General features: G+C 55.0%; 1 protein-coding gene across 1 annotated transcript in view; it reads right to left on the minus strand.

The window, feature by feature from the left end:
* The window catches only part of LOC309552483 (MOB kinase activator 1A), a gene marked incomplete at its 5' end in the record, with an annotated part of 98,848 nt that extends 79,833 nt beyond the window's left edge, over positions 1-19,015 (minus strand). The window contains one exon of the mRNA XM_082253452.1: positions 18,948-19,015. Coding sequence (XP_082109578.1) covers positions 18,948-19,015 — 68 coding nt within the window. The remainder of the gene's footprint in view (positions 1-18,947) is intronic.
* Positions 19,016-26,709: the final 7,694 nt, after the last annotated feature.

Here is a 26,709-nt window from a genome sequence, read left to right on the forward strand (position 1 = left end):
ATAATCTGATAAGTAGGCGGGATTAATTATGCAGAGTGGGCGGAGATTAATTATGCAGAGTGGGCGGAGCTTCGGGGAAGTGGGTGTGGTAAGTAATAGCTGTGCTGCAAAGTGTCCCTGGAATTTTTTTTTAAATGTTGGCAACTATGTAGGTGGCGCCATTGGGGCGCTTCATTTTTTAGTGACAGAGTAGCCGCCATTATTGTGTGGGGTGAGGGTACTCTGCCTGCGTGTCCACGTCACGGCGCGTGCCCCTCCCCCCCCCAAGGGCGCTCTGTCCTATTAGGTCCTCTATGGAGGGACACCCTCTTGATTTTTTGCGGGGTCTAATAGGGGGTCTTTTTGTGGACCATAGGCCGGCGTCTCCTTGCGGGACTGAGGTTGGTGGCCCCCCCTTCTCGCTATGTTTTCAGGGTGAGCTTAGTACATAGTGACCCCCCTGTGTCCACGCACTTCGAGTGCTCTGATAGTGAGGATGAGTGGAGGATGCACGGATTGTATCGGTGCGGGAAACTCTAAACATGGGGGGGGGGGGGAAGCTGCTGCTTAGAGGTGACGGTCCCCTCGGTCCGCAGATCCTCTAAAGTGGCAAAGTTTTCCCCGCCTACTGCGACAAAATTCAGTCAGTGGAGTCCTGAATGCTATGGCGGTGCCGAAGCGCTTCGATAGACGGAATCCCATGAGGAGCCTCTGATGAATAACTGGGCAGTTCCACCTCTGGGGTGGGGGGAGGGGGGACTCCCAGGTCTCCGGGCTGAATGAATTCCCCCTATTTCTGGAGGAGGAGCCTCTGGTCTTTAACCCCTTCACCACCGGAGGATTTTCCTGCTTTACGTCTGGGCCACTTTTTGCAACTTGGCACTGCGCGACTTTACCTGACAATTGCGCGGTCGTGCGACGCCGTACCCAAATGAAATTTCCGTCCTTTATTTCCCACAAACAGAGCTTTCTTTTGGTGGTATTTGATCACCTGTGCGATTTTTACTTTTTGCGATATTAATAAAAAAAGAGCGAAAAGTTTGCGAAAAAATGGACATTTTCTACTTTGACAGTTAAAAAATATCCAATATATTCAATTTTTGTCATATTTCTAAGGCAAAATGTATTTAGCTCCATGTCTGACAAAAAAATCCTCAATCAGCCGATTTTGTAACCGCTTTAAGACCGGAAGATTTTACCCCCTTCCTGACCAGGCCATATTTTACGATTCGGCACTGCGTGAATTTAATGGACAATTGTGCGGTTGTGCGACGCTGCACCCAAATGAAATTTACGTCCTTTATTTCCCACAAACAGAGCTTTCTTTTGGTGGGATTTCATCACCTCTGCGATTTTTTTTTTTTTTTTTTTTTGGAAAAAAAAAAGAAATATTTTTTACATTCTGATATATAATATTCCTAAAAAAGATTCACAAATTAAAATTTTTCAACATTTTAGGTCAATTTTGTTTTCTGCTACCTATGTTTGGTAAAAAAAATCACAATAAGCGTATTTTAAATGGTTTACGCAAAAGTTATTGCGTTTACTAACTACGGGAAAGATTTGACATTTTTATTGTTTATTTTTTTTTTTTACTAGTAATGGCGGTGATCTGCGATTTTTTGCGGGACATCGGACCCCTAACTGACATTTTGACACTTTTGGGGTTACCAGTAACATCACTACAGTAATCAGTGCTATAAATATGCACTGTCACTGTACTAATGATACTGGCAGGGAAGGGGTTAAATTTATTGGTGATCAAGGGGTTAAATGTATGCCTCATGCTTACTGACGTGTGTGGGGGAAGGGGATTGTGTGACGTGTGTGGGGGGAGGGGATTGTGTGACGTGTGTGGGGGGAGGGGATTGTGTGACGTGTGTGGGGGGAGGGGATTGTGTGACACAGATCGCAGGTTGAGCTATGCTGAATCCTGTGATCTGTCCCTGCCTGTCACAGAGAAGATCCGCCTGCTTTGTTTACACAAGTGGACAGATTTCCTCACTCGATCCCCGACGATCGGGGAAGAGCGGCGGTGATCACTGCCTCTCCTCCCCTGGCCCGACTCCCGCTGTGTCTGAATACAGAGGGGGCGTTGTCCAGTGACGGAGGTCTACGTCGCTGGATGATAAGGAGACACTTTGTCGCAGTATCCTCAATGTGAGCGGTCGGTGGTTAAAAGATCCTTTTGACAGGAGAGCCCAGACTTTGTTCCGCCTCGTTCACTGTGACCGGATCGGTCCTTAGAGCCGGGTTCACCATAGCATTGGTGTCCCAGACTTTGTACCGCCTCGTTCACTGTGACCGGATCGGTCCTTAGAGCCGGGTTCACCATAGCATTGGTGTCCCAGACTTTGTTCCGCCTCGTTCACTGTGACCGGATCGGTCCTTAGAGCCGGGTTCACCATAGCATTGGTGTCCCAGACTTTGTTCCGCCTCGTTCACTGTGACCGGATCGGTCCTTAGAGCCGGGTTCACCATAGCATTGGTGTCCCAGACTTTAACAGAGTGGGCAAAGCCTCTGCGCCAGGATCTGGAGAGGGAACCGCTTCTCCCTGCCTTGTCGGCAGTTGGTCCAGGGGTTGCAGTTAGTCGGTGATGTCTCTCTGGATGCGGTTCCCTTAAGCCCCGTACACACGCACAGATTGTTGGCCAACTGATCGGCCAACTTTTGTCCAGTGTTTGTTGGTTGAAATGTGCTTTAGACTTGGCCAACAAAAATCTACTACAGAAGTGATGTCATGTGATGGTTGACTTTCCGTGTCTTTTTTCTTCTCTGAGCATGCCCAGTCTTGCTCATCTGATTTTTGTCTACCGAATTCTGTACTGACTGGCGAACAATCGGCCGTTCTGGTGACGGCCAACAAAAATTTTATAGCCTGCACAACAGATTTTTTTCGCCCGAAAATTCGCAGTTGGTTGTTGGAAGCATCATACTAACAAGCCGACAATCGGCTGATCGGACGTTGGCCGACAATTTACAATCTGTGCGTGTGTACGGTGTTTTAAGCCCCGTACACACGTACCGATTGTCGGCCGTAAATATTCGGCCGACGACAGATCGGCCGATTGTCGGCTTTTTAGTATGATGCTTCCGACAGCCGACAGCGCATTTTCGGCCGAATAGAATCTGTCCTGCAGGCATTAAAATTTTTGTTGGCCGTCACCAGAACGGCCGATTGTTCGCCAGTCAGTACAGAATTCGGCCGACAGACAGCAGATTAGCAAGACTGGGCATGCTCAGAGAAGAAAAAAGACAGGGAAAGTTAACCCTCACATGACATCACTTCTGCAGTCGGCTGTTGTTGGCTGACAAAATTCCTGTGCAGTCTTTTGCAGTTTTCAACAGACAGGACAGCCCTGGACAAAAGTTGGCCGATCGGTCAGCCGATCATCGGTGCGTGTGTACGGGGCTTACGTCTCTAGGCTGTCCGTGGACAGCAGTGCTCCTTCGGCACAGGCTATGGCTGAAATGCTGGTCCAGGGACCAGACTTCCAAGAAGGCTTTATCTGATCTTCCCTTTGGGGGGGTCACCTGTTCGGATCCTCCCTAAGACAAGGGATCTGAGCCTGTAAGGACCTCCTCCAGAGGTTCCAATAGATCCTGGTCTGGTAAGCTGAGAGCCGGACCTTCTGGACGTCTCTGATTCAGGACAGGTCGGTCCCTGAGCTGCTTCGGTCAGAACTATAAGATGGAGTTTCAGTCTCATCCTCTAGAGAAGTTCTTTCCTTCCTCCTGCGTTTACCCCCAGACCACCTGCCAGGTCTCTCCGGGGCGATGTAAGACTTGGGGTGATTGTTCCGGTCTCAGTTTTTTCATGGGTTTCCAGGTCCCAGGAAGGAAAGTGAGGTTCCTCCAATATTGGACCTCAAAGCTCTGAAACCGCTTGTGGGGGAACAGATTTTCCAAATGGAGTTCATTCATACGCTGGTGGCATCCCTACATCAGGGGATCTTCTGGCCTTCACCGATATCAAGGGCGCTTACCTTCATATTCCGATGTATGTCGGTCATCCACCCCTCCTCCGCTTGCCGTGGGTGAGGACCATTATCAAGAGGTCTTCACAAAGTGTTGGCATTGTTGCGCCAGCGGGGGATTGTGGTACCGGAGTACCTGGATGATCTTCTTCTGCAAGCAGAGTCTCTCTGACTGCTCTAAAGGACATCCAGGAGATAGGTTGGAAATTTCCAGGTATTGGCTCTGGTTCTGTCCACCTAGTTGGGATATCTGGGTCTGCTCTGGACTCGGCCTCAGCCAAGGTGTTCCTCCCATGGGACAAGCTCCAAAATCTGCAGGACCAAATCGGCTCCTATTGTCCAGCAGTCGGTCGTCTTTCAGGACTGGAATGCGGGTGCTGGGCCTGATGTCTACCTTCAGGGTGGTTCCGTTTGCAGAGTTCCTCATCAGAGATTCTTGCCATGTAGGGGAAGAATCCACAGTCCAGACAATCTGATCCTGTAGAGCCGGGGTAGGAGAGGGTCTCTGATTCGGTGGCTTCACTCTCCGGCGCTTCGACAAGGAAAATCTTCCTTCCCCGGTACCTGACGGTGGTCCCCCCGGATGGCAGCCTGTCTGAGTGGGGTTCTTGGCACGGATTGTGCTTAGGGGGTCTGGACCCTGGAAGAATCCAAATTACTGATCGATATTCCGCAGATTTCCTCCAGGGGAGCTTCATCAGTTGTATCTCCGGAGGGGAAATCCTGAGGTGGTCCTGTTGGTCATCCATCTACACATGCAGGGTGTAGGGATCACCAGGGATCAGATATTGTCACATGGAAGGTGTAGGGATCACCAGTGATCAGATATTGTCACATGGAGGGTGTAGGGATCATCGGTGATCAGATATTGTCACATGGAAGGTGTAGGGATCAGCGGTGATCAGATATTGTCACATGGAAGGTGTAGGGATCACCAGTGATCAGATATTGTCACATGGAAGGTGTAGGGATCATCGGTGATCAGATATTGTCACATGGAGGGTGTAGGGATCACCAGTGATCAGATATTGTCACATGGAGGGTGTAGGGATCATCTGTGATCAGATATCGTCACATGGAAGGTGTAGGGATCACCAGTGATCAGATATTGTCACATGGAGGGTGTAGGGATCATCGGTGATCAGATATTGTCACATGGAAGGTGTAGGGATCACCAGTGATCAGATATTGTCACATGGAAGGTGTAGGGATCACCAGTGATCAGATATTGTCACATGGAAGGTGTAGGGATCATCGGTGATCAGATATTGTCACATGGAAGGTGTAGGGATCACCAGTGATCAGATATTGTCACATGGAAGGTGTAGGGATCACCAGTGATCAGATATTGTCACATGGAGGGTGTACGGATCACCAGGGATCAGATATGATCACATGGAAGGTGTAGGGATCATCGGTGATCAGATATTGTCACATGCAGGGTGTAGGGATCACCAGGGATCAGATATTGTCACATGGAGGGTGTAGGGATCATCGGTGATCAGATATTGTCACATGGAAGGTGTAGGGATCATCAGGGATCAGATATTGTCACATGGAAGGTGTAGGGATCAGCGGTGATCAGATATTGTCACATGGAAGGTGTAGGGATCATCGGTGATCAGATATTGTCACATGGAGGGTGTAGGGATCATCGGTGATCAGATATTGTCACATGGAGGGTGTAGGGATCATCGGTGATCAGATATTGTCACATGGAAGGTGTAGGGATCATCGGTGATCAGATATTGTCACATGGAAGGTGTAGGGATCATCGGTGATCAGATATTGTCACATGGAAGGTGTAGGGATCATCGGTGATCAGATATTGTCACATGGAGGGTGTAGGGATCATCGGTGATCAGATATTGTCACATGGAGGGTGTAGGGATCATCGGTGATCAGATATTGTCACATGGAAGGTGTAGGGATCAGCGGTGATCAGATATTGTCACATGGAAGGTGTAGGGATCAGCGGTGATCAGATATTGTCACATGGAGGGTGTAGGGATCATCGGTGATCAGATATTGTCACATGGAAGGTGTAGGGATCAGCGGTGATCAGATATTGTCACATGGAGGGTGTAGGGATCATCAATGATCAGATATTGTCACATGGAAGGTGTAGGGATCACCAGTGATCAGATATCGTCACATGGAAGGTGTAGGGATCATCGGTGATCAGATATTGTCACATGGAAGGTGTAGGGATCACCAGTGATCAGATATTGTCACATGGAGGGTGTAGGGATCATCTGTGATCAGATATCGTCACATGGAAGGTGTAGGGATCATCGGTGATCAGATATTGTCACATGGAAGGTGTAGGGATCACCAGTGATCAGATATTGTCACATGGAAGGTGTAGGGATCACCAGTGATCAGATATTGTCACATGGAGGGTGTAGGGATCACCAGGGATCAGATATGATCACATGGAAGGTGTAGGGATCATCGGTGATCAGATATTGTCACATGCAGGGTGTAGGGATCACCAGGGATCAGATATTGTCACATGGAGGGTGTAGGGATCATCGGTGATCAGATATTGTCACATGGAAGGTGTAGGGATCATCAGGGATCAGATATTGTCACATGGAAGGTGTAGGGATCAGCGGTGATCAGATATTGTCACATGGAAGGTGTAGGGATCATCGGTGATCAGATATTGTCACATGGAGGGTGTAGGGATCATCGGTGATCAGATATTGTCACATGGAGGGTGTAGGGATCATCGGTGATCAGATATTGTCACATGGAAGGTGTAGGGATCATCGGTGATCAGATATTGTCACATGGAAGGTGTAGGGATCATCGGTGATCAGATATTGTCACATGGAAGGTGTAGGGATCATCGGTGATCAGATATTGTCACATGGAGGGTGTAGGGATCATCGGTGATCAGATATTGTCACATGGAGGGTGTAGGGATCATCGGTGATCAGATATTGTCACATGGAAGGTGTAGGGATCAGCGGTGATCAGATATTGTCACATGGAAGGTGTAGGGATCAGCGGTGATCAGATATTGTCACATGGAGGGTGTAGGGATCATCGGTGATCAGATATTGTCACATGGAAGGTGTAGGGATCAGCGGTGATCAGATATTGTCACATGGAGGGTGTAGGGATCATCGGTGATCAGATATTGTCACATGGAGGGTGTAGGGATCATCAATGATCAGATATTGTCACATGGAAGGTTTAGGGATCACCAGTGATCAGATATTGTCACATGGAAGGTGTAGGGATCACCAGTGATCAGATATCGTCACATGGAAGGTGTAGGGATCATCGGTGATCAGATATTGTCACATGGAGGGTGTAGGGATCATCAATGATCAGATATTGTCACATGGAAGGTTTAGGGATCACCAGTGATCAGATATTGTCACATGGAAGGTGTAGGGATCACCAGTGATCAGATATCGTCACATGGAAGGTGTAGGGATCATCGGTGATCAGATATTGTCACATGGAAGGTGTAGGGATCACCAGTGATCAGATATTGTCACATGGAGGGTGTAGGGATCATCTGTGATCAGATATCGTCACATGGAAGGTGTAGGGATCATCGGTGATCAGATATTGTCACATGGAAGGTGTAGGGATCACCAGTGATCAGATATTGTCACATGGAGGGTGTAGGGATCACCAGTGATCAGATATTGTCACATGGAGGGTGTAGGGATCATCTGTGATCAGATATCGTCACATGGAAGGTGTAGGGATCATTGGTGATCACATGGAGGGTGTAGGGATCATCGGTGATCACATGGAGGGTGTAGGGATCATCGGTGATCACATGGAGGGTGTAGGGATCATCGGTGATCACATGGAAGGTGTAGGGATCATTTCTGTCCTCCTGATTCAGGATCAGGAATTACATTCTTACAATTCCAGGATGAAAATATCTGGGATACTGACCCCCCTCCCCCCTTTGTCTGCTCCCCCTCCCCCCCCTTGCTAATTTCATGGATGAAAATTTTACTAAAAATAAATGGGAATTTGAAGTGAAAAGGAACTCCGCACTTCCTCATAGGGATCAGTAGGGGGCGTCTGATGAGCTGCTGAAAGAATGAAGTAAAGGATTTTCCTATTTCATGGCGGTAATCGGTGCGATGACATCACAGCCAATGGAGGTGACAGTTTTTTTTTTTTTTTTCTGTTTGACAAAAAGCAATATTTTCTTTTAATAAAACTTTATTTATAGACGTTCCGTATGACGGCGGTCAGTCTGTCTGTAATGGCGCATTGTACGCGGAATGTCTGCGCTTTATAAATCGCGTATAAAAATAATAGCGGGAATAATCACATTGTTACATTGTTACTCCCTGAGGATGGAATGAGAAATCCTTCAATAATGCGTTACAATGTAACCAAACCCCAAATATTCCACTAAAATAAAACTAAACCCAAATTTGACAGTGACACTGCTCTACATACAGGGGGGAGTCAGCAGTGGAGGAGAAAGGGGGGGGGGGGGGTGATGGGGGGGAAAGCTGAGTCAGCAGACACAGATGCGGGGGGGGGGGCTAAGACAGCAGACACAGATGTGGGGGGGAGCTGGGTCAGCAGACACAGATGTGGGGGGGAGCTGGGTCAGCAGACACAGATGTGGGGGGGCTGGGTCAGCAAACACAGATGTGGGGGGGGGGCTGAGTCAGCAGACACAGAAGTGGGGGGGCGGGTTCAGCAGACACAGATGTGGGGGGGCGGGGTCAGCAGACACAGATGTGGGGGGGGGGGGGCGGGGTCAGCAGACACAGATGTGGGGGGGCTGAGTCAGCAGACACAGATGTGGGGGGGGGGCGGGGTCAGCAGACACAGATGTGGGGGGGCTGAGTCAGCAGACCCAGAAGTGGGGGGGGGGCTGGGTCAGCAGACACAGATGTGGGGGGGGGCTGAGTCAGCAGACACAGATGTGGGGGGGGGCTGGGTCAGCAGAAACAGAAGTGGGGGGGCGGGGTCAGCAGACACAGATGTGGGGGGGCTGGGTCAGCAGACACAGATGTGGGGGGGCTGGCTCAGCAGACACAGATGTGGGGGGGCTGGGTCAGAAGACACAGATGTGGGGGGGGCTGGGTCAGAAGACACAGAAGTGGGGGGGGCTGGGTCAGCAGACAGATGTGGGGGGGGGGCTGGGTCAGCAGAAACAGAAGTGGGGGGGCGGGGTCAGCAGACACAGATGTGGGGGGGCTGGGTCAGCAGACACAGATGTGGGGGGGCTGGGTCAGCAGAAACAGAAGTGGGGGGGCGGGGTCAGCAGACACAGATGTGGGGGGGCTGGGTCAGCAGAAACAGATGGGGGGGCTGGCTCAGCAGACACAGATGTGGGGGGGGCTGGGTCAGAAGACACAGATGTGGGGGGGGCTGGGTCAGAAGACACAGATGTGGGGGGGGGCTGGGTCAGCAGACACAGATGTGGGGGGGCTGGGTCAGAAGACACAGATGTGGGGGGGGGGGCTGGGTCAGAAGACACAGAAGTGGGGGGGGGGCTGGGTCAGCAGACACAGATGTGGGGGGGGGGCTGGGTCAGAAGACACAGATGTGGGGGGGGCTGGCTCAGCAAACACAGATGTGGGGGGGGCTGGGTCAGCAGACACAGATGTGGGGGGGGGGCTGGGTCAGAAGACACAGATGTGGGGGGGGGGCTGGGTCAGAAGACACAGAAGTGGGGGGGGCTGGGTCAGCAGACACAGATGTGGGGGGGGGGGCTGGGTCAGCAGACACAGATGTGGGGGGGGGCTGGGTCAGAAGACACAGATGTGGGGGGGGGCTGGGTCAGAAGACACAGATGTGGGGGGGGCTGGGTCAGAAGACACAGATGTGGGGGGGCTGGCTCAGCAGACACAGATGTGGGGGGGGGGCTGGGTCAGCAGACACAGATGTGGGGGGGGGGCTGGATCAGCAGACACAGATGTGGGGGGGGGGGGCTGGGTCAGAAGACACAGATGTGGGGGGGGGGGCTGGGTAAGCAGACACAGATGTGGGGGGGCTGGGTCAGCAGAAACAGAAGTGGGGGGGCGGGGTCAGCAGACACAGATGTGGGGGGGCTGGGTCAGCAGAAACAGATGGGGGGGCTGGCTCAGCAGACACAGATGTGGGGGGGGGCTGGGTCAGAAGACACAGATGGGGGGCTGGGTCAGAAGACACAGATGTGGGGGGGGGCTGGGTCAGCAGACACAGATGTGGGGGGGCTGGGTCAGAAGACACAGATGTGGGGGGGGGGGCTGGGTCAGAAGACACAGAAGTGGGGGGGGCTGGGTCAGCAGACACAGATGTGGGGGGGGGGGCTGGGTCAGAAGACACAGATGTGGGGGGGGCTGGCTCAGCAGACACAGATGTGGGGGGGGGCTGGGTCAGAAGACACAGATGTGGGGGGGGGCTGGGTCAGAAGACACAGATGTGGGGGGGGGCTGGGTCAGCAGACACAGATGTGGGGGGGCTGGGTCAGAAGACACAGATGTGGGGGGGGGGGCTGGGTCAGAAGACACAGAAGTGGGGGGGGCTGGGTCAGCAGACACAGATGTGGGGGGGGGGGGCTGGGTCAGCAGACACAGATGTGGGGGGGGGCTGGGTCAGAAGACACAGATGTGGGGGGGGGCTGGGTCAGAAGACACAGATGTGGGGGGGGGCTGGGTCAGAAGACACAGAAGTGGGGGGGGCTGGGTCAGCAGACACAGATGTGGGGGGGGGCTGGGTCAGAAGACACAGATGTGGGGGGGGGGGGCTGGGTCAGAAGACACAGATGTGGGGGGGGGGCTGGGTCAGAAGACACAGAAGTGGGGGGGGGCTGGGTCAGCAGACACAGATGTGGGGGGGGGCTGGGTCAGAAGACACAGATGTGGGGGGGCTGGCTCAGCAGACACAGATGTGGGGGGGGGCTGGGTCAGCAGACACAGATGGGGGGGGGGCTGGCTCAGAAGACACAGATGTGGGGGGGGGGGCTGGGTCAGAAGACACAGATGTGGGGGGGGGCTGGGTCAGAAGACACAGAAGTGGGGGGGGGGCTGGGTCAGCAGACACAGATGTGGGGGGGGCAGGGTCAGCAGACACAGATGTGGGGGGGCTGGGTCAGAAGACACAGATGTGGGGGGGGGGCTGGGTCAGAAGACACAGATGTGGGGGGGGGGCTGGCTCAGCAGACACAGATGTGGGGGGGGCTGGGTCAGAAGACACAGATGTGGGGGGGGGCTGGGTCAGAAGACACAGATGTGGGGGGGGGGCTGGGTCAGCAGACACAGATGTGGGGGGGGGCTGGGTCAGCAGACACAGATGTGGGGGGGGGGCTGGGTCAGCAGACACAGATGTGGGGGGGGGGGGCTGGGTCAGCAGACACAGATGTGGGGGGGGCTGGGTCAGCAGACACAGATGTGGGGGGGGCTGGGTCAGCAGACACAGATGGGGGGGGGCTGGGTCAGAAGACACAGATGGGGGGGGCTGGGTCAGAAGACACAGATGTGGGGGGGGGGCTGGGTCAGAAGACACAGATGTGGGGGGGGGCTGGGTCAGAAGACACAGAAGTGGGGGGGGCTGGGTCAGCAGACACAGATGTGGGGGGGGCTGGGTCAGCAGACACAGATGTGGGGGGGGGCTGGGTCAGAAGACACAGATGTGGGGGGGGGGCTGGGTCAGCAGACACAGATGTGGGGGGGGGGCTGGATCAGCAGACACAGATGTGGGGGGGGGGGGGCTGGGTCAGAAGACACAGATGTGGGGGGGGGGGCTGGGTCAGCAGACACAGATGTGGGGGGGGGCTGGGTCAGCAGACACAGATGTGGGGGGGGGGGCTGGGTCAGCAGACACAGATGTGGGGGGGCTGGGTCAGCAGAAACAGAAGTGGGGGGGCGGGGTCAGCAGACACAGATGTGGGGGGGGGGCTGGGTCAGCAGAAACAGATGTGGGGGGGGGGGCTGGGTCAGAAGACACAGATGTGGGGGGGGGGCTGGGTCAGCAGACACAGATGTGGGGGGGGCTGGGTCAGCAGACACAGATGTGGGGGGGGGGGCTGGGTCAGCAGACACAGATGTGGGGGGGCTGGGTCAGAAGACACAGATGTGGGGGGGGGGGGGCTGGGTCAGCAGACACAGATGTGGGGGGGGGGCTGGGTCAGAAGACACAGATGTGGGGGGGGGGGCTGGGTCAGCAGACACAGATGTGGGGGGGCTGGGTCAGCAGACACAGATGTGGGGGGGGCTGGGTCAGCAGACACAGATGTGGGGGGGCTGGGTCAGCAGAAACAGAAGTGGGGGGGCGGGGTCAGCAGACACAGATGTGGGGGGGGCTGGGTCAGCAGAAACAGATGGGGGGGCTGGCTCAGCAGACACAGATGTGGGGGGGGGCTGGGTCAGAAGACACAGATGTGGGGGGGGGCTGGGTCAGAAGACACAGAAGTGGGGGGCTGGGTCAGCAGACACAGATTGTGGGGGGGGGGGCTGGGTCAGAAGACACAGATGTGGGGGGGGGCTGGGTCAGAAGACACAGATGTGGGGGGGGGGCTGGGTCAGAAGACACAGAAGTGGGGGGGGGGCTGGGTCAGCAGACACAGATGTGGGGGGGGCTGGGTCAGAAGACACAGATGTGGGGGGGGGCTGGCTCAGCAGACACAGATGTGGGGGGGGCTGGGTCAGCAGACACAGATGTGGGGGGGGGCTGGGTCAGAAGACACAGATGTGGGGGGGGGCTGGGTCAGAAGACACAGATGTGGGGGGGGGCTGGGTCAGAAGACACAGAAGTGGGGGGGGCTGGGTCAGCAGACAGATGTGGGGGGGGCTGGGTCAGCAGACACAGATGTGGGGGGGGGGCTGGGTCAGAAGACACAGATGTGGGGGGGGGCTGGGTCAGAAGACACAGATGTGGGGGGGGGGGGCTGGCTCAGCAGACACAGATGTGGGGGGGGCTGGGTCAGCAGACACAGATGTGGGGGGGGGCTGGGTCAGAAGACACAGATGTGGGGGGGGCTGGGTCAGAAGACACAGATGTGGGGGGGGGCTGGGTCAGCAGACACAGATGTGGGGGGGGCTGGGTCAGCAGACACAGATGTGGGGGGGGCTGGGTCAGCAGACACAGATGTGGGGGGGGGGGCTGGGTCAGCAGACACAGATGTGGGGGGGGGGCTGGGTCAGCAGACACAGATGTGGGGGGGGCTGGGTCAGCAGACACAGATGTGGGGGGGGGCTGGGTCAGAAGACACAGATGTGGGGGGGGCTGGGTCAGCAGACACAGATGTGGGGGGGGCTGGGTCAGCAGACACAGATGTGGGGGGGGGCTGGGTCAGCAGACACAGATGTGGGGGGGCTGGGTCAGCAGAAACAGAAGTGGGGGGGCGGGGTCAGCAGACACAGATGTGGGGGGGGCTGGGTCAGCAGAAACAGATGGGGGGGCTGGCTCAGCAGACACAGATGTGGGGGGGGCTGGGTCAGAAGACACAGATGTGGGGGGGGGCTGGGTCAGAAGACACAGATGTGGGGGGGGGGCTGGGTCAGAAGACACAGATGTGGGGGGGGGCTGGGTCAGAAGACACAGAAGTGGGGGGGGGGGCTGGGTCAGCAGACACAGATGTGGGGGGGGGGCTGGGTCAGAAGACACAGATGTGGGGGGGGGGCTGGGTCAGAAGACACAGATGTGGGGGGGGGGCTGGGTCAGAAGACACAGATGTGGGGGGGGGCTGGGTCAGAAGACACAGAAGTGGGGGGGGCTGGGTCAGCAGACACAGATGTGGGGGGGGCTGGGTCAGAAGACACAGATGTGGGGGGGCTGGCTCAGCAGACACAGATGTGGGGGGGCTGGGTCAGCAGACACAGATGGGGGGGGCTGGGTCAGCAGACACAGATGGGGGGGGCTGGGTCAGAAGACACAGATGTGGGGGGGGGGCTGGGTCAGAAGACACAGATGTGGGGGGGGGCTGGGTCAGCAGACACAGATGTGGGGGGGGGGCTGGGTCAGCAGACACAGATGTGGGGGGGCTGGGTCAGAAGACACAGATGTGGGGGGGGGCTGGGTCAGAAGACACAGATGTGGGGGGGGGGGCTGGGTCAGAAGACACAGATGTGGGGGGGGGGGCTGGCTCAGCAGACACAGATGTGGGGGGGGGCTGGGTCAGAAGACACAGATGTGGGGGGGGGCTGGGTCAGAAGACACAGATGTGGGGGGGGCTGGGTCAGCAGACACAGATGTGGGGGGGGCTGGGTCAGCAGACACAGATGTGGGGGGGGGCTGGGTCAGCAGACAGATGTGGGGGGGGGGGCTGGGTCAGCAGACACAGATGTGGGGGGGGGGGGGCTGGGTCAGCAGACACAGATGTGGGGGGGGGGGCTGGGTCAGCAGACACAGATGTGGGGGGGGGCTGGGTCAGCAGACACAGATGTGGGGGGGGGGCTGGGTCAGCAGACACAGATGTGGGGGGGGCTGGGTCAGAAGACACAGATGTGGGGGGGGGCTGGGTCAGCAGACACAGATGTGGGGGGGGGCTGGGTCAGCAGACACAGATGTGGGGGGGGGGCTGGGTCAGAAGACACAGATGTGGGGGGGGGGGCTGGGTCAGAAGACACAGATGTGGGGGGGGGGGCTGGGTCAGCAGACACAGATGGGGGGGGCTGGGTCAGAAGACACAGATGGGGGGGGGCTGGGTCAGAAGACACAGATGTGGGGGGGGGGGGGCTGGGTCAGAAGACACAGATGTGGGGGGGGGGCTGGGTCAGAAGACACAGAAGTGGGGGGGGGGGCTGGGTCAGCAGACTCAGATGTGGGGGGGGCTGGGTCAGCAGACACAGATGTGGGGGGGGCTGGGTCAGAAGACACAGATGTGGGGGGGGGGCTGGCTCAGCAGACACAGATGTGGGGGGGGCTGGGTCAGCAGACACAGATGTGGGGGGGGGGGCTGGGTCAGAAGACACAGAAGTGGGGGGGGGCTGAGTCAGCAGACACAGATGTGGGGGGGGCTGGGTCAGCAGACACAGATGTGGGGGGGGCTGGGTCAGAAGACACAGATGTGGGGGGGGGCTGGCTCAGCAGACACAGATGTGGGGGGGGGGCTGGGTCAGCAGACACAGATGTGGGGGGGGGCTGGGTCAGAAGACACAGATGTGGGGGGGGGCTGGGTCAGCAGACACAGATGTGGGGGGGGGGCTGGGTCAGCAGACACAGATGTGGGGGGGGGGCTGGGTCAGCAGACACAGATGTGGGGGGGGGGGGCTGGGTTAGCAGACACAGATGTGGGGGGGGGCTGGGTCAGCAGACACAGATGTGGGGGGGGGCTGGGTCAGCAGACACAGATGTGGGGGGGGGGCTGGGTCAGCAGACACAGATGTGGGGGGGGGCTGGGTCAGAAGACACAGATGTGGGGGGGGGGGGGGGGCTGGGTCAGCAGACACAGATGTGGGGGGGGGGCTGGGTCAGCAGACACAGATGTGGGGGGGGCTGGGTCAGAAGACACAGATGTGGGGGGGGGGCTGGGTCAGCAGACACAGATGTGGGGGGGGGCTGGGTCAGAAGACACAGATGTGGGGGGGGGGGGCTGGGTCAGAAGACACAGATTTGGGGGGGGGCTGGGTCAGCAGACACAGATGTGGGGGGGGGCTGGGTCAGCAGACACAGATGTGGGGGGGGGCTGGGTCAGAAGACACAGATGTGGGGGGGGCTGGGTCAGAAGACACAGATGTGGGGGGGGGCTGGGTCAGAAGACACAGATGTGGGGGGGGGGGCTGGGTCAGCAGACACAGATGTGGGGGGGGGCTGGGTCAGAAGACACAGATGTGGGGGGGGGCTGGGTCAGAAGACACAGATGTGGGGGGGGGGGCTGGGTCAGCAGACACAGATGTGGGGGGGCTGGGTCAGCAGACACAGATGTGGGGGGGGGCTGGGTCAGCAGACACAGATGTGGGGGGGGGGCTGGGTCAGCAGACACAGATGTGGGGGGGGGGCTGGGTCAGCAGACACAGATGTGGGGGGGGGGGCTGGGTCAGAAGACACAGATGTGGGGGGGGGGCTGGGTCAGCAGACACAGATGTGGGGGGGGGGCTGGGTCAGCAGACACAGATGTGGGGGGGGGGCTGGGTCAGAAGACACAGATGTGGGGGGGGCTGGGTCAGAAGACACAGATGTGGGGGGGGCTGGGTCAGAAGACACAGATGTGGGGGGGGGACTGGGTCAGAAGACACAGATGTGGGGGGGGGCTGGGTCAGCAGACACAGATGTGGGGGGGGGCTGGGTCAGCAGACACAGATGTGGGGGGGGGCTGGGTCAGAAGACACAGATGTGGGGGGGGCTGGGTCAGAAGACACAGATGTGGGGGGGGGGCTGGGTCAGCAGACACAGATGTGGGGGGGGGGGCTGGGTCAGCAGACACAGATGTGGGGGGGGGCTGGGTCAGAAGACACAGATGTGGGGGGGGCTGGGTCAGAAGACACAGATGTGGGGGGGGCTGGGTCAGAAGACACAGATGTGGGGGGGGCTGGGTCAGAAGACACAGATGTGGGGGGGGGCTGGGTCAGAAGACACAGATGTGGGGGGGGCTGGGTCAGAAGACACAGATGTGGGGGGGGGCTGGGTCAGAAGACACAGATGTGGGGGGGGCTGGGTCAGAAGACACAGATGTGGGGGGGGCTGGGTCAGAAGACACAGATGTGGGGGGGGGGCTGGGTCAGAAGACACAGATGTGGGGGGGGGCTGGGTCAGCAGACACAGATGTGGAGGGGGCTGGGTCAGCAGACACAGATGTGGGGGGGGGCTGGGTCAGAAGACACAGATGTGGGGGGGGCTGGGTCAGAAGACACAGATGTGGGGGGGGCTGGGTCAGAAGACACAGATGTGGGGGGGGGGGCTGGGTCAGCAGACACAGATGTGGGGGGGGGGGCTGGGTCAGCAGACACAGATGTGGGGGGGGGGCTGGGTCAGAAGACACAGATGTGGGGGGGGGGCTGGGTCAGAAGACACAGATGTGGGGGGGGGGGCTGGGTCAGAAGACACAGATGTGGGGGGGGCTGGGTCAGAAGACACAGATGTGGGGGGGGGCTGGGTCAGCAGACACAGATGTGGGGGGGGGGGCTGGGTCAGAAGACACAGATGTGGGGGGGGCTGGGTCAGAAGACACAGATGTGGGGGGGGCTGGGTCAGAAGACACAGATGTGGGGGGGGGCTGGGTCAGCAGACACAGATGTGGGGGGGGGCTGGGTCAGAAGACACAGATGTGGGGGGGGGCTGGGTCAGAAGACACTGATGTGGGGGGGGCTGGGTCAGAAGACACTGATGTGGGGGGGGCTGGGTCAGAAGACACTGATGTGGGGGGGGCTGGGTCAGAAGACACAGATGTGGGGGGGGCTGGGTCAGAAGACACAGATGTGGGGGGGGGCTGGGTCAGCAGACACAGATGTGGGGGGGGGGGCTGGGTCAGAAGACACAGATGTGGGGGGGGCTGGGTCAGAAGACACAGATGTGGGGGGGGCTGGGTCAGAAGACACAGATGTGGGGGGGGGCTGGGTCAGCAGACACAGATGTGGGGGGGGGGCTGGGTCAGAAGACACAGATGTGGGGGGGGCTGGGTCAGAAGACACAGATGTGGGGGGGGCTGGGTCAGAAGACACAGATGTGGGGGGGGGCTGGGTCAGCAGACACAGATGTGGGGGGGGGGGCTGGGTCAGAAGACACAGATGTGGGGGGGGCTGGGTCAGAAGACACAGATGTGGGGGGGGCTGGGTCAGAAGACACTGATGTGGGGGGGGGCTGGGTCAGAAGACACTGATGTGGGGGGGGCTGGGTCAGAAGACACAGATGTGGGGGGGGCTGGGTCAGAAGACACAGATGTGGGGGGGCTGGGTCAGAAGACACAGATGTGGGGGGGCTGGGTCAGAAGACACAGATGTGGGGGGGCCTCATACATACAATGAGATGATTGGATGAGCGATGGTTGGACCTTCTAGGACGGAGTGTTTCCTGAGGTAGTGGGATTGGATGGCTCTGCCCTCAGGGAGTAGAAGGTGGGGTGGACGATCGTTCTTTGCCGCTGAGCTAATGTCCCCCCCCCCCCCATGTTACAGGGAGTAGAAGGTGGGGAGGACGATCGGTGGACGATGCGCATTTCTCTCTGCGATTATTTCCACACAGGAAGCGATGATCGAACGTTTTCACTATAAATATTTTCCTGTCGGAACTTTCAGTTTTTGTCATCTGAAAAGTCGGAATGTGGAAAGTGCCATAGAAACCATCAGATAATCGGCCGATCGTTCTTCCTCTGGTATGTTCGGTTTCCAGTCTTTATCACTGACACCCAGAACATGAGGCCTCCTTATCACCAGAGACAGAGGCCGGGGAGGCCGGGGATCCACCCAATTCAATAGCTAATTATTGATTTTGGCCAAACGGAGTAACATTATTTACATTGTATTGCAATATATTGCCCTTCAAGGCATTTTTATTGTGATTTTTTAATGAAATATTTTATCTTTTGGTGATGCCATGATTTGGTATCCCCTGGGTTGGTTTTAGTGTATTTTATCAGTTATTGATGGTTTTATCAGTTATTGATGGTTTTATCAGTTATTGATGGTTTTATCAGTTATTGATGGTTTTATCAGTTATTGACGGTTTTATCAGTTATTGACGGTGCTACTTCCGGTGTCCCCTATGTCAGTTCTCCATTATCCGGTCCTTGCTGACCTCGGACTTCCGGTTTAACACTCATATTGGTCAATTCTTATTTTTATGTCTGGAATATTTGATTTTATATGGTAATACATAATTCGTAATGTGCGGCTATTAATTTGTGCACCATTGCTGTTCTGCTCTTCTCCCGGAGTCTCGGTTGCTTACTGTAGTATGCCTATCCCGAGAATTTCCGGGTTGCAGAGCCGGCCGCATTGGTCAGTTCTTATGTATATATTTGCATTATCAATGTATTTGATTATATATGGTAATGCATCATTTGTATTGTGTGGCCAATAATTGGTGTCCCATTACGGTTTGGCTCTTCTTCCGGAGTCTTGAGGGTTTACCGCTGTGTGCCTATCCCGAGAGCTTCCGGTTTGCGGAGCCGGCCAAATGGAACGCATTTAGCGGTCATTTCCGCTCTGTTCATTTCCGGCCAAGACCTTTTTATGCGTGCTGACGTCTTTGCAAACTCCGCCTCTGATGATGTCAACTCTTTGACGACACGCGTAAGGCGACGCAGATGCAGACGTTCAGCACGCTATGGATTACCGCGGTTCTTTTAAAGATATTTGGAATTTTGCCTTGTCACTTTTGAGAAAATGTGAGTACTGCTCTTTTAGTTCAATAAACCTTGTTGTACAGCCTACACTATTGTCCCTCTCCATCTTTTGAGGCGACCATTATACTTGTATCCGTTTATGGGAGTTCCTAAGGTCCCGGTTCAATTTCCTTGCCATCATCTGTTTTTCCTGTGTGGATCCTATGGCTACACGCCTGATTTATTTAATAATCTGGTAAGCAGTTTGGTTGGTCATCACTATTGGGTGTTTTATTGCTCCTGACTCCAGCACTGGTATCTGGGACTTCCTCAGGCTTCTTCCTATCTACATATTGGACATTTGTGGACGATATTGCTTTGGGACTGTTTTATCTCATTGGCGCTGCTATTATTTTTCCTTTTATGCTTATGAGTTTGTAATCTTCTTATTTAGCTGGCTGCCTTGAGTAATTCTTAAGCCCCGGTTCCCACTTATGAGGCTGCGTGGTTCGCATGTAATGTCGGAGCGCACTGCTCCTTCATTACATGCGATCGGCTGTGCGATTTTAGCCATACACTTTGAATACACTTTGTATGGCTAAATTCGCACCGCAGCCGCAGCAAACACGCACAGGGACCCTTTTTGGAAGCCGCATCAGGATCGGATCGCACAGCGGTTCACACTTGTGCGATCCGATCCTGTGTGAACTGCACGATCGCACTGCGATATGCGCTGCGATATGCGATCAAACTGGGGGTGTTGTTAAGATTACATTGACACCCCCAGCGTATCGCATATGGCAGTGTGAACTGCCGGGGGTGCGTGTGCGATGCGGGAACACGCTGCATATTCGCAGCCTTCCCGCACTCACATAAGTGTGAACCGGGGCTGAAATCTTGTTTTGTCTGAGCGCAGATATCAACCTTTTATATTTGTACCACCCAATTCACCGACTCCCTTCCCAGAATCCGAATACCGACCTGCAGAGCTTACAGGGCGCAATTCAGTGGAGGTTGTATGGAGGTTGTATGGAACAGGGTCATACACTGGCAGACAGATCAGGTGCAGATGTGCAGGCAGAAGCGTGGTAAAAGACAAGCTGAGGTCAATGCAGGCAGAGTTCAGGAGAAATCAAGGCAAGCCGGGTCGGTGACAGTAATCAGATGCAGGTTTACAGGTAGCAGGTATAGATGGGAACGCTGTAGACGGGTAGCAGGTATAGACGGGAAGGCTGTAGACGGGTAGCGGGTATACACGGGAAGGCTGTAGACGGGTAGCAGGTATAGACGGGAACGCTGTAGACGGGTAGCGGGTATACACGGGAAGGCTGTAGACGGGTAGCGGGTATACACGGGAAGGCTGTAGACGGGTAGCGGGTATACACGGGAACGCTGTAGACGGGTAGCGGGTATACACGGGAACGCTGTAGACGGGTAGCGGGTATACACGGGAACGCTGTAGATGGGTAGCGGGTATACACTGGAACGCTGTAGACGGGTAGCGGGTATACACGGGAACGCTGTAGATGGGTAGCGGGTATACACGGGAACACTGTAGACGGGTAGCGGGTATACACGGGAACGCTGTAGACGGGTAGCGGGTATACACGGGAACGCTGTAGATGGGTAGCGGGTATACACGGGAACGCTGTAGACGGGTAGCGGGTATACACGGGAACGCTGTAGATGGGTAGCGGGTATACACTGGAACGCTGTAGACGGGTAGCGGGTATACACGGGAACGCTGTAGATGGGTAGCGGGTATACACGGGAACACTGTAGACGGGTAGCGGGTATACACGGGAACGCTGTAGACGGGTAGCGGGTATACACGGAAAGCTGTAGCGGGTATACACGGGAACGCTGTAGACGGGTAGCGGGTATACACGGGAACGCTGTAGACAGGTAGCGGGTATAGACGGGAACGCTGTAGACGGGTAGCGGGTATACACAGGAATGCTGTAGATGGGTAGCGGGTATACACGGGAACGCTGTAGACGGATAGCGGGTATACACGGGAAGGCTGTAGACGGGTAGCGGGTATACACGGGAAGGCTGTAGACGGGTAGCGGGTATACACGGGAAGGCTGTAGACGGGTAGCGGGTATACACGGGAACGCTGTAGACGGGTAGCGGGTATACACGGGAAGGCTGTAGACGGGTAGCGGGTATAGACGGGAAGGCTGTAGATGGGTAGCGGGTATAGACGGGAAGACTGTAGACGGGTAGCGGGTATACACAGGAACGCTGTAGACGGGTAGCGGGTATACACGGGAACGCTGTAGACGGGTAGCGGGTATAGACGGGAACGCTGTAGACGGGTAGCGGGTATACACGGGAAGGCTGTAGACGGGTAGCGGGTATAGACGGGAAGGCTGTAGACGGGTAGCGGGTATAGACGGGAACGCTGTAGACGGGTAGCGGGTATACACGGGAATGCTGTAGACGGGTAGCGGGTATAGACGGGAATGCTGTAGACGGGTAGCGGGTATAGACGGGAATGCTGTAGACGGGTAGCGGGTATACACGGGAACGCTGTAGACGGATAGCGGGTATACACGGGAACGCTGTAGACAGGTAGCGGGTATACACGGGAACGCTGTAGATGGGTAGCGGGTATAGACGGGAACGCTGTAGACGGGTAGCGGGTATAGACGGGAATGCTGTAGACGGGTAGCGGGTATACACGGGAACGCTGTAGATGGGTAGCGGGTATACACTGGAACGCTGTAGACGGGTAGCAGGTATACACGGGAACACTGTAGACGGGTAGCGGGTATACACGGGAACGCTGTAGACGGGTAGCGGGTATACACGGAAAGCTGTAGCGGGTATACACGGGAACGCTGTAGACGGGTAGCGGGTATACACGGGAACGCTGTAGACAGGTAGCGGGTATAGACGGGAACGCTGTAGACGGGTAGCGGGTATACACAGGAATGCTGTAGATGGGTAGCGGGTATACACGGGAACGCTGTAGACGGATAGCGGGTATACACGGGAAGGCTGTAGACGGGTAGCGGGTATACACGGGAAGGCTGTAGACGGGTAGCGGGTATACACGGGAACGCTGTAGACGGGTAGCGGGTATACACGGGAAGGCTGTAGACGGGTAGCGGGTATACACGGGAAGGCTGTAGATGGGTAGCGGGTATAGACGGGAAGACTGTAGACGGGTAGCGGGTATACACAGGAACGCTGTAGACGGGTAGCGGGTATACACAGGAACGCTGTAGACGGGTAGCGGGTATACACTGGAACGCTGTAGACGGGTAGCGGGTATACACAGGAACGCTGTAGACGGGTAGCGGGTATACACGGGAACGCTGTAGACGGGTAGCGGGTATAGACGGGAACGCTGTAGACGGGTAGCGGGTATACACGGGAAGGCTGTAGACGGGTAGCGGGTATAGACGGGAAGGCTGTAGACGGGTAGCGGGTATACACGGGAATGCTGTAGACGGGTAGTGGGTATACACGGGAAGGCTGTAGACGGGTAGCGGGTATACACGGGAAGGCTGTAGACGGGTAGCGGGTATAGACGGGAAGGCTGTAGATGGGTAGCGGGTATACACGGGAACGCTGTAGACGGGTAGCGGGTATACACGGGAAGGCTGTAGACGGGTAGCGGGTATACACGGGAACGCTGTAGACGGGTAGCGGGTATACAGGGGAACGCTGTAGATGGGTAGCGGGTATACACGGGAAGGCTGTAGACGGGTAGCGGGTATAGACGGGAAGGCTGTAGACGGGTAGCGGGTATACACGGGAATGCTGTAGACGGGTAGCGGGTATACACGGGAAGGCTGTAGACGGGTAGCGGGTATAGACGGGAAGGCTGTAGATGGGTAGCGGGTATAGACGGGAAGGCTGTAGACGGGTAGCGGGTATACACGGGAACGCTGTAGACGGGTAGCGGGTATAGACGGGAACGCTGTAGACGGGTAGCGGGTATACACGGGAAGGCTGTAGACAGGTAGCGGGTATAGACGGGAACGCTGTAGACGGGTAGCGAGTATACACGGGAAGGCTGTAGACGGGTAGCGAGTATACACGGGAAGGCTGTAGACGGGTAGCGAGTATACACGTGAGCAATGGGCGTAGCCGATGCACAGGAAGCCGTCTAGAAGAGCCATTTGGAATGTCTTTTCTGGCATTGCCCCCTCACAATGGGCAGCCTCCGGTGCCCAGCTGGAACATCTTCTCTGGGTTGGCACAATGAAAGTCTCCTGGCATGGATATTATTTTCAGGGCCACACCCCTTCCATTTAATCAGATTCTGAATTTGATTCCTTCTTTTCCTACAGTCCAGAACTTCGTATTCCTCTTCCCCTGGCTCAGGTGGACCCGTATTTCGGTTAGGAAAAGGATCCAAAATAGCGGGTTTAATAATGTTACATGAAAAACGGGGTGAACCTTGAAGGAATCTGGCAACGTTAACTCATAAATAATATTATTGATCCTCCTTTTCAGGGGAAATGGCCCCACATATTTAGGTCCAACTTTCCTTGAAGGGCGGCAAACTTTAAGTTTGTAGTAGAAAGTCATTCCTGATCGCCAGGTTCCAAATTACCTTCCCCCATCTCTCTTTATTAAGGTTTCTCTTATTGGCCAATGCTTCCTGCAACAATTTATTATTAGAACTGAAGAAAGTCACTGTATGTTGAACAGCAGGAACGGGGCACTCAGGGATTGCAATAACCACTTAAGCCCCGGAAGATTTTACACCCTTCCTGACCAGGGGGTATTTTGCGATTCGCACTGCGTGACTTTAACAGACAATTGCGCGGTCGTGCGACGCTGTACCTAAACTAATTTGATGTCCTTTTTTCCCCACAAACAGAGCTCTCTTTTGGTGATATTTCATCACCTGTGCGATTTTTTGATCACGCGCTATAAACAAAAAAAGAGCAACAATTTTGCAAACATAACAATATTTTTCACATTTTTTTATATGAAATTCCCCCAAAAAAATGTAAAAATCAAAATTTTTTAACATTTTTCGGCCAATTTGTTTTCTGCTACATATGTTTGGTAAAAAAAAATCGCAAAAAGCGTATTTTGATTGGTTTGCGCAAAAGTTATCGCGTTTACTAACTACGGGAAAGATTTTTGTCATTTTTTGTTGTTTTTTTTTTAACGCGTAATGGCGGCGATCTGCGATTTTTTTTTCGGTACGGCGACATTAGACAGACAGATCGGACCCTTGACTGACATTTTTGACACTTTTGGGGGTACCAGTGACATTAGTACAGTAATCAGTGCTATACATATGCACTGTTAGGCCTCTTTCACACGGTCCGCCTCCGTAGGCGGATTCGTGTTGCTCAGCGGGGATCGATCCTCGATCCCCGCTGAGCCGGCGGATGACAGCTCCGTCTCCGCTTGCAGAGCGGAGAGGGAGGTGTCTCAGCCCCCGCTGCCCTCTATGGGGGATCGGATGAGAGCGGACTGCCTTTCCGCTCTCATCCGATCCGATTACTGAACGGATGGAAAAATAGGGTTTCCATCCGTCCAGATTTCACGGACAGGATCGGATGCGGATGGCAGCGGGTGTCAGCGGAGGTGTCTCCGCTGACACCCGCTGCCCCATAGAGCTGCATGGAGGATCCGATCAGATCCGCCTAAAAAACTGACAGGCGGATCTGATCGGATCGCCCGTGTGAAAGAGCCCTTACTGTAAAATTACACTGGCAGGGAAGGGGTTAACTTTATTTGAGAGGGAGGGGCTGTGTGTGTCCCTAGGGGCGTGATTCTAACTCTGATTGGCTTTGGCTTGAGGTGTAGGAACAATGATCAACGGTCCTACATAGCAGAACCGTATGATCACTATTCTTACACAGGGGAGAATGACAGGCGGCTGTGTTTACACTAGCCGCCTGCCTTTCTCCCGCTGTCACGGACGATCGTCACAGGCACGGGGGTGGGTCCGTGACCGCGCGGGAGCACGCCTCCGGCAGTGCGCTTGCTCCCCAGAGCCTCACAGGCTAGTGACATACCGGTACGTCACTTTGCCTGTGAGGGGCTGACCGCCGCAGTATATGTACTTGCGGCGGTCGGCAAGTGGTTAAGCACGAAGGACGGATGAAATCCAAAGTTGGCAAAAAACGGAGATTGCTTAGTAGCAGAATGATTTGAGTTGTTATAAACAAATTCAGCTAAAGGCAATAATGACACAACGTAAATACTGCTCCAAGGTCTGATTGGTTCTTTCAGTCTGACCATTAGTTTGTGGGTGATAAGTCGAGGAAAAAGAGAACTCAACCTTCAAGGATTCACACAGCGCCCTCCAAAATCTGGAGGTGAATTGGACCCCGCGATCGGACACAATATTACCAGGAATCCCATGGAGTCTTACTATTTCTTTAATAAATTTTCGTGCTGTCTCCGAGGCAGACGGTGTACCGTTCATGGGTACAAAGTGTGCCATTTTTGTCAACCGTTCTACAACCACAAAGATGGAGGAAGCTCCACAATGAGGTCCATTGATATCTTCTGCCAGGGTCTGTCTGGAACCGGCAGCGGTTTAAGCTTTGGTCTTGTTGCTTTTATTCCGGTGGAGCAGGCCTCAACATACCTCTTACAGTCCTTTTCCAGATTAGGTCACCAGACGGTACATTGTGTCAGCTCAGTCGTTTTGTTGATTCCAAAATTTTCCGCTAGCGCATGGTCATGACACAGACCCAAGCAGCAACACGCACATTCTCTGGTACAAAGATTTTGTTTTTGCACCATAACAGTCCATCTTTCACTTGTAAAGTTATTCCAGGAGGTGATGAAACTCCAGTAGAAGCCTGCTTGATTTGAGACAGCAGATCCCCCCCCCCCTGTAGCAGCAGGCAGTCCAGCAGGGTAGTAGGCAGGAACAGTCTCAGACAAACCGAGTCATACATAGGCAGATGGATCAGGTGCAGATGTGCAGCCAGAAGCGTGGCCAAAGGCAAGCTGGGGTCAATGCAGGCAGAGTTCAGGAGAAATCAAGGCAAGCCGGGTCGGTAACAGTAGTCAGATGCAGGTTTACAGGTAGCGGGTATACACGGGAATGCTGTAGACAAGACAGCACTGAAGCAGATCACAGGCTCAGTTTAAATAGCCCCCTTGACGTCAATACGAGCAACAGGTGCGCGCGCTTGAGCAATGGGCGTTAGCCTATGCACAGGAAGCTGTCTAGAAGAGCCATTCTGTCTATTAGAATGTCCTTCCTGACACTCTTTATCTAACCATTGTGTGATGATTTGGGTAAATATTCGGGTCATTGTTCATGTAGTGACAGACATACTTCTCAAGAGTAAAAAAAGTCTGTTTCTTGTTCAATAAAGTTGGGTTTTCCAGATCCATACAAGCTAAGTTCAGGCTAGTTGTGTTTGGGGGTGGCTGGAATATCTATCTATGTTCAAGACTGGAGGAAGCCTTATACTAAAAGAAGCCCACAAACACAGTGTGGTTCGCGGTTCCGTTACATTGGTGGCAGCGGTGGGATGCTTCCTGCAGTCTGGAACATCCAAACCTCCACTGGGATCCGAGGTCCGGATAACAGAAGAGGAGAGGTATAGATATCAGCTGCCATG

This window comes from Pelophylax lessonae (assembly GCF_965119305.1).
Source record: "Pelophylax lessonae genome assembly, chromosome: 4".
Taxonomy (NCBI): domain Eukaryota; kingdom Metazoa; phylum Chordata; class Amphibia; order Anura; family Ranidae; genus Pelophylax; species Pelophylax lessonae.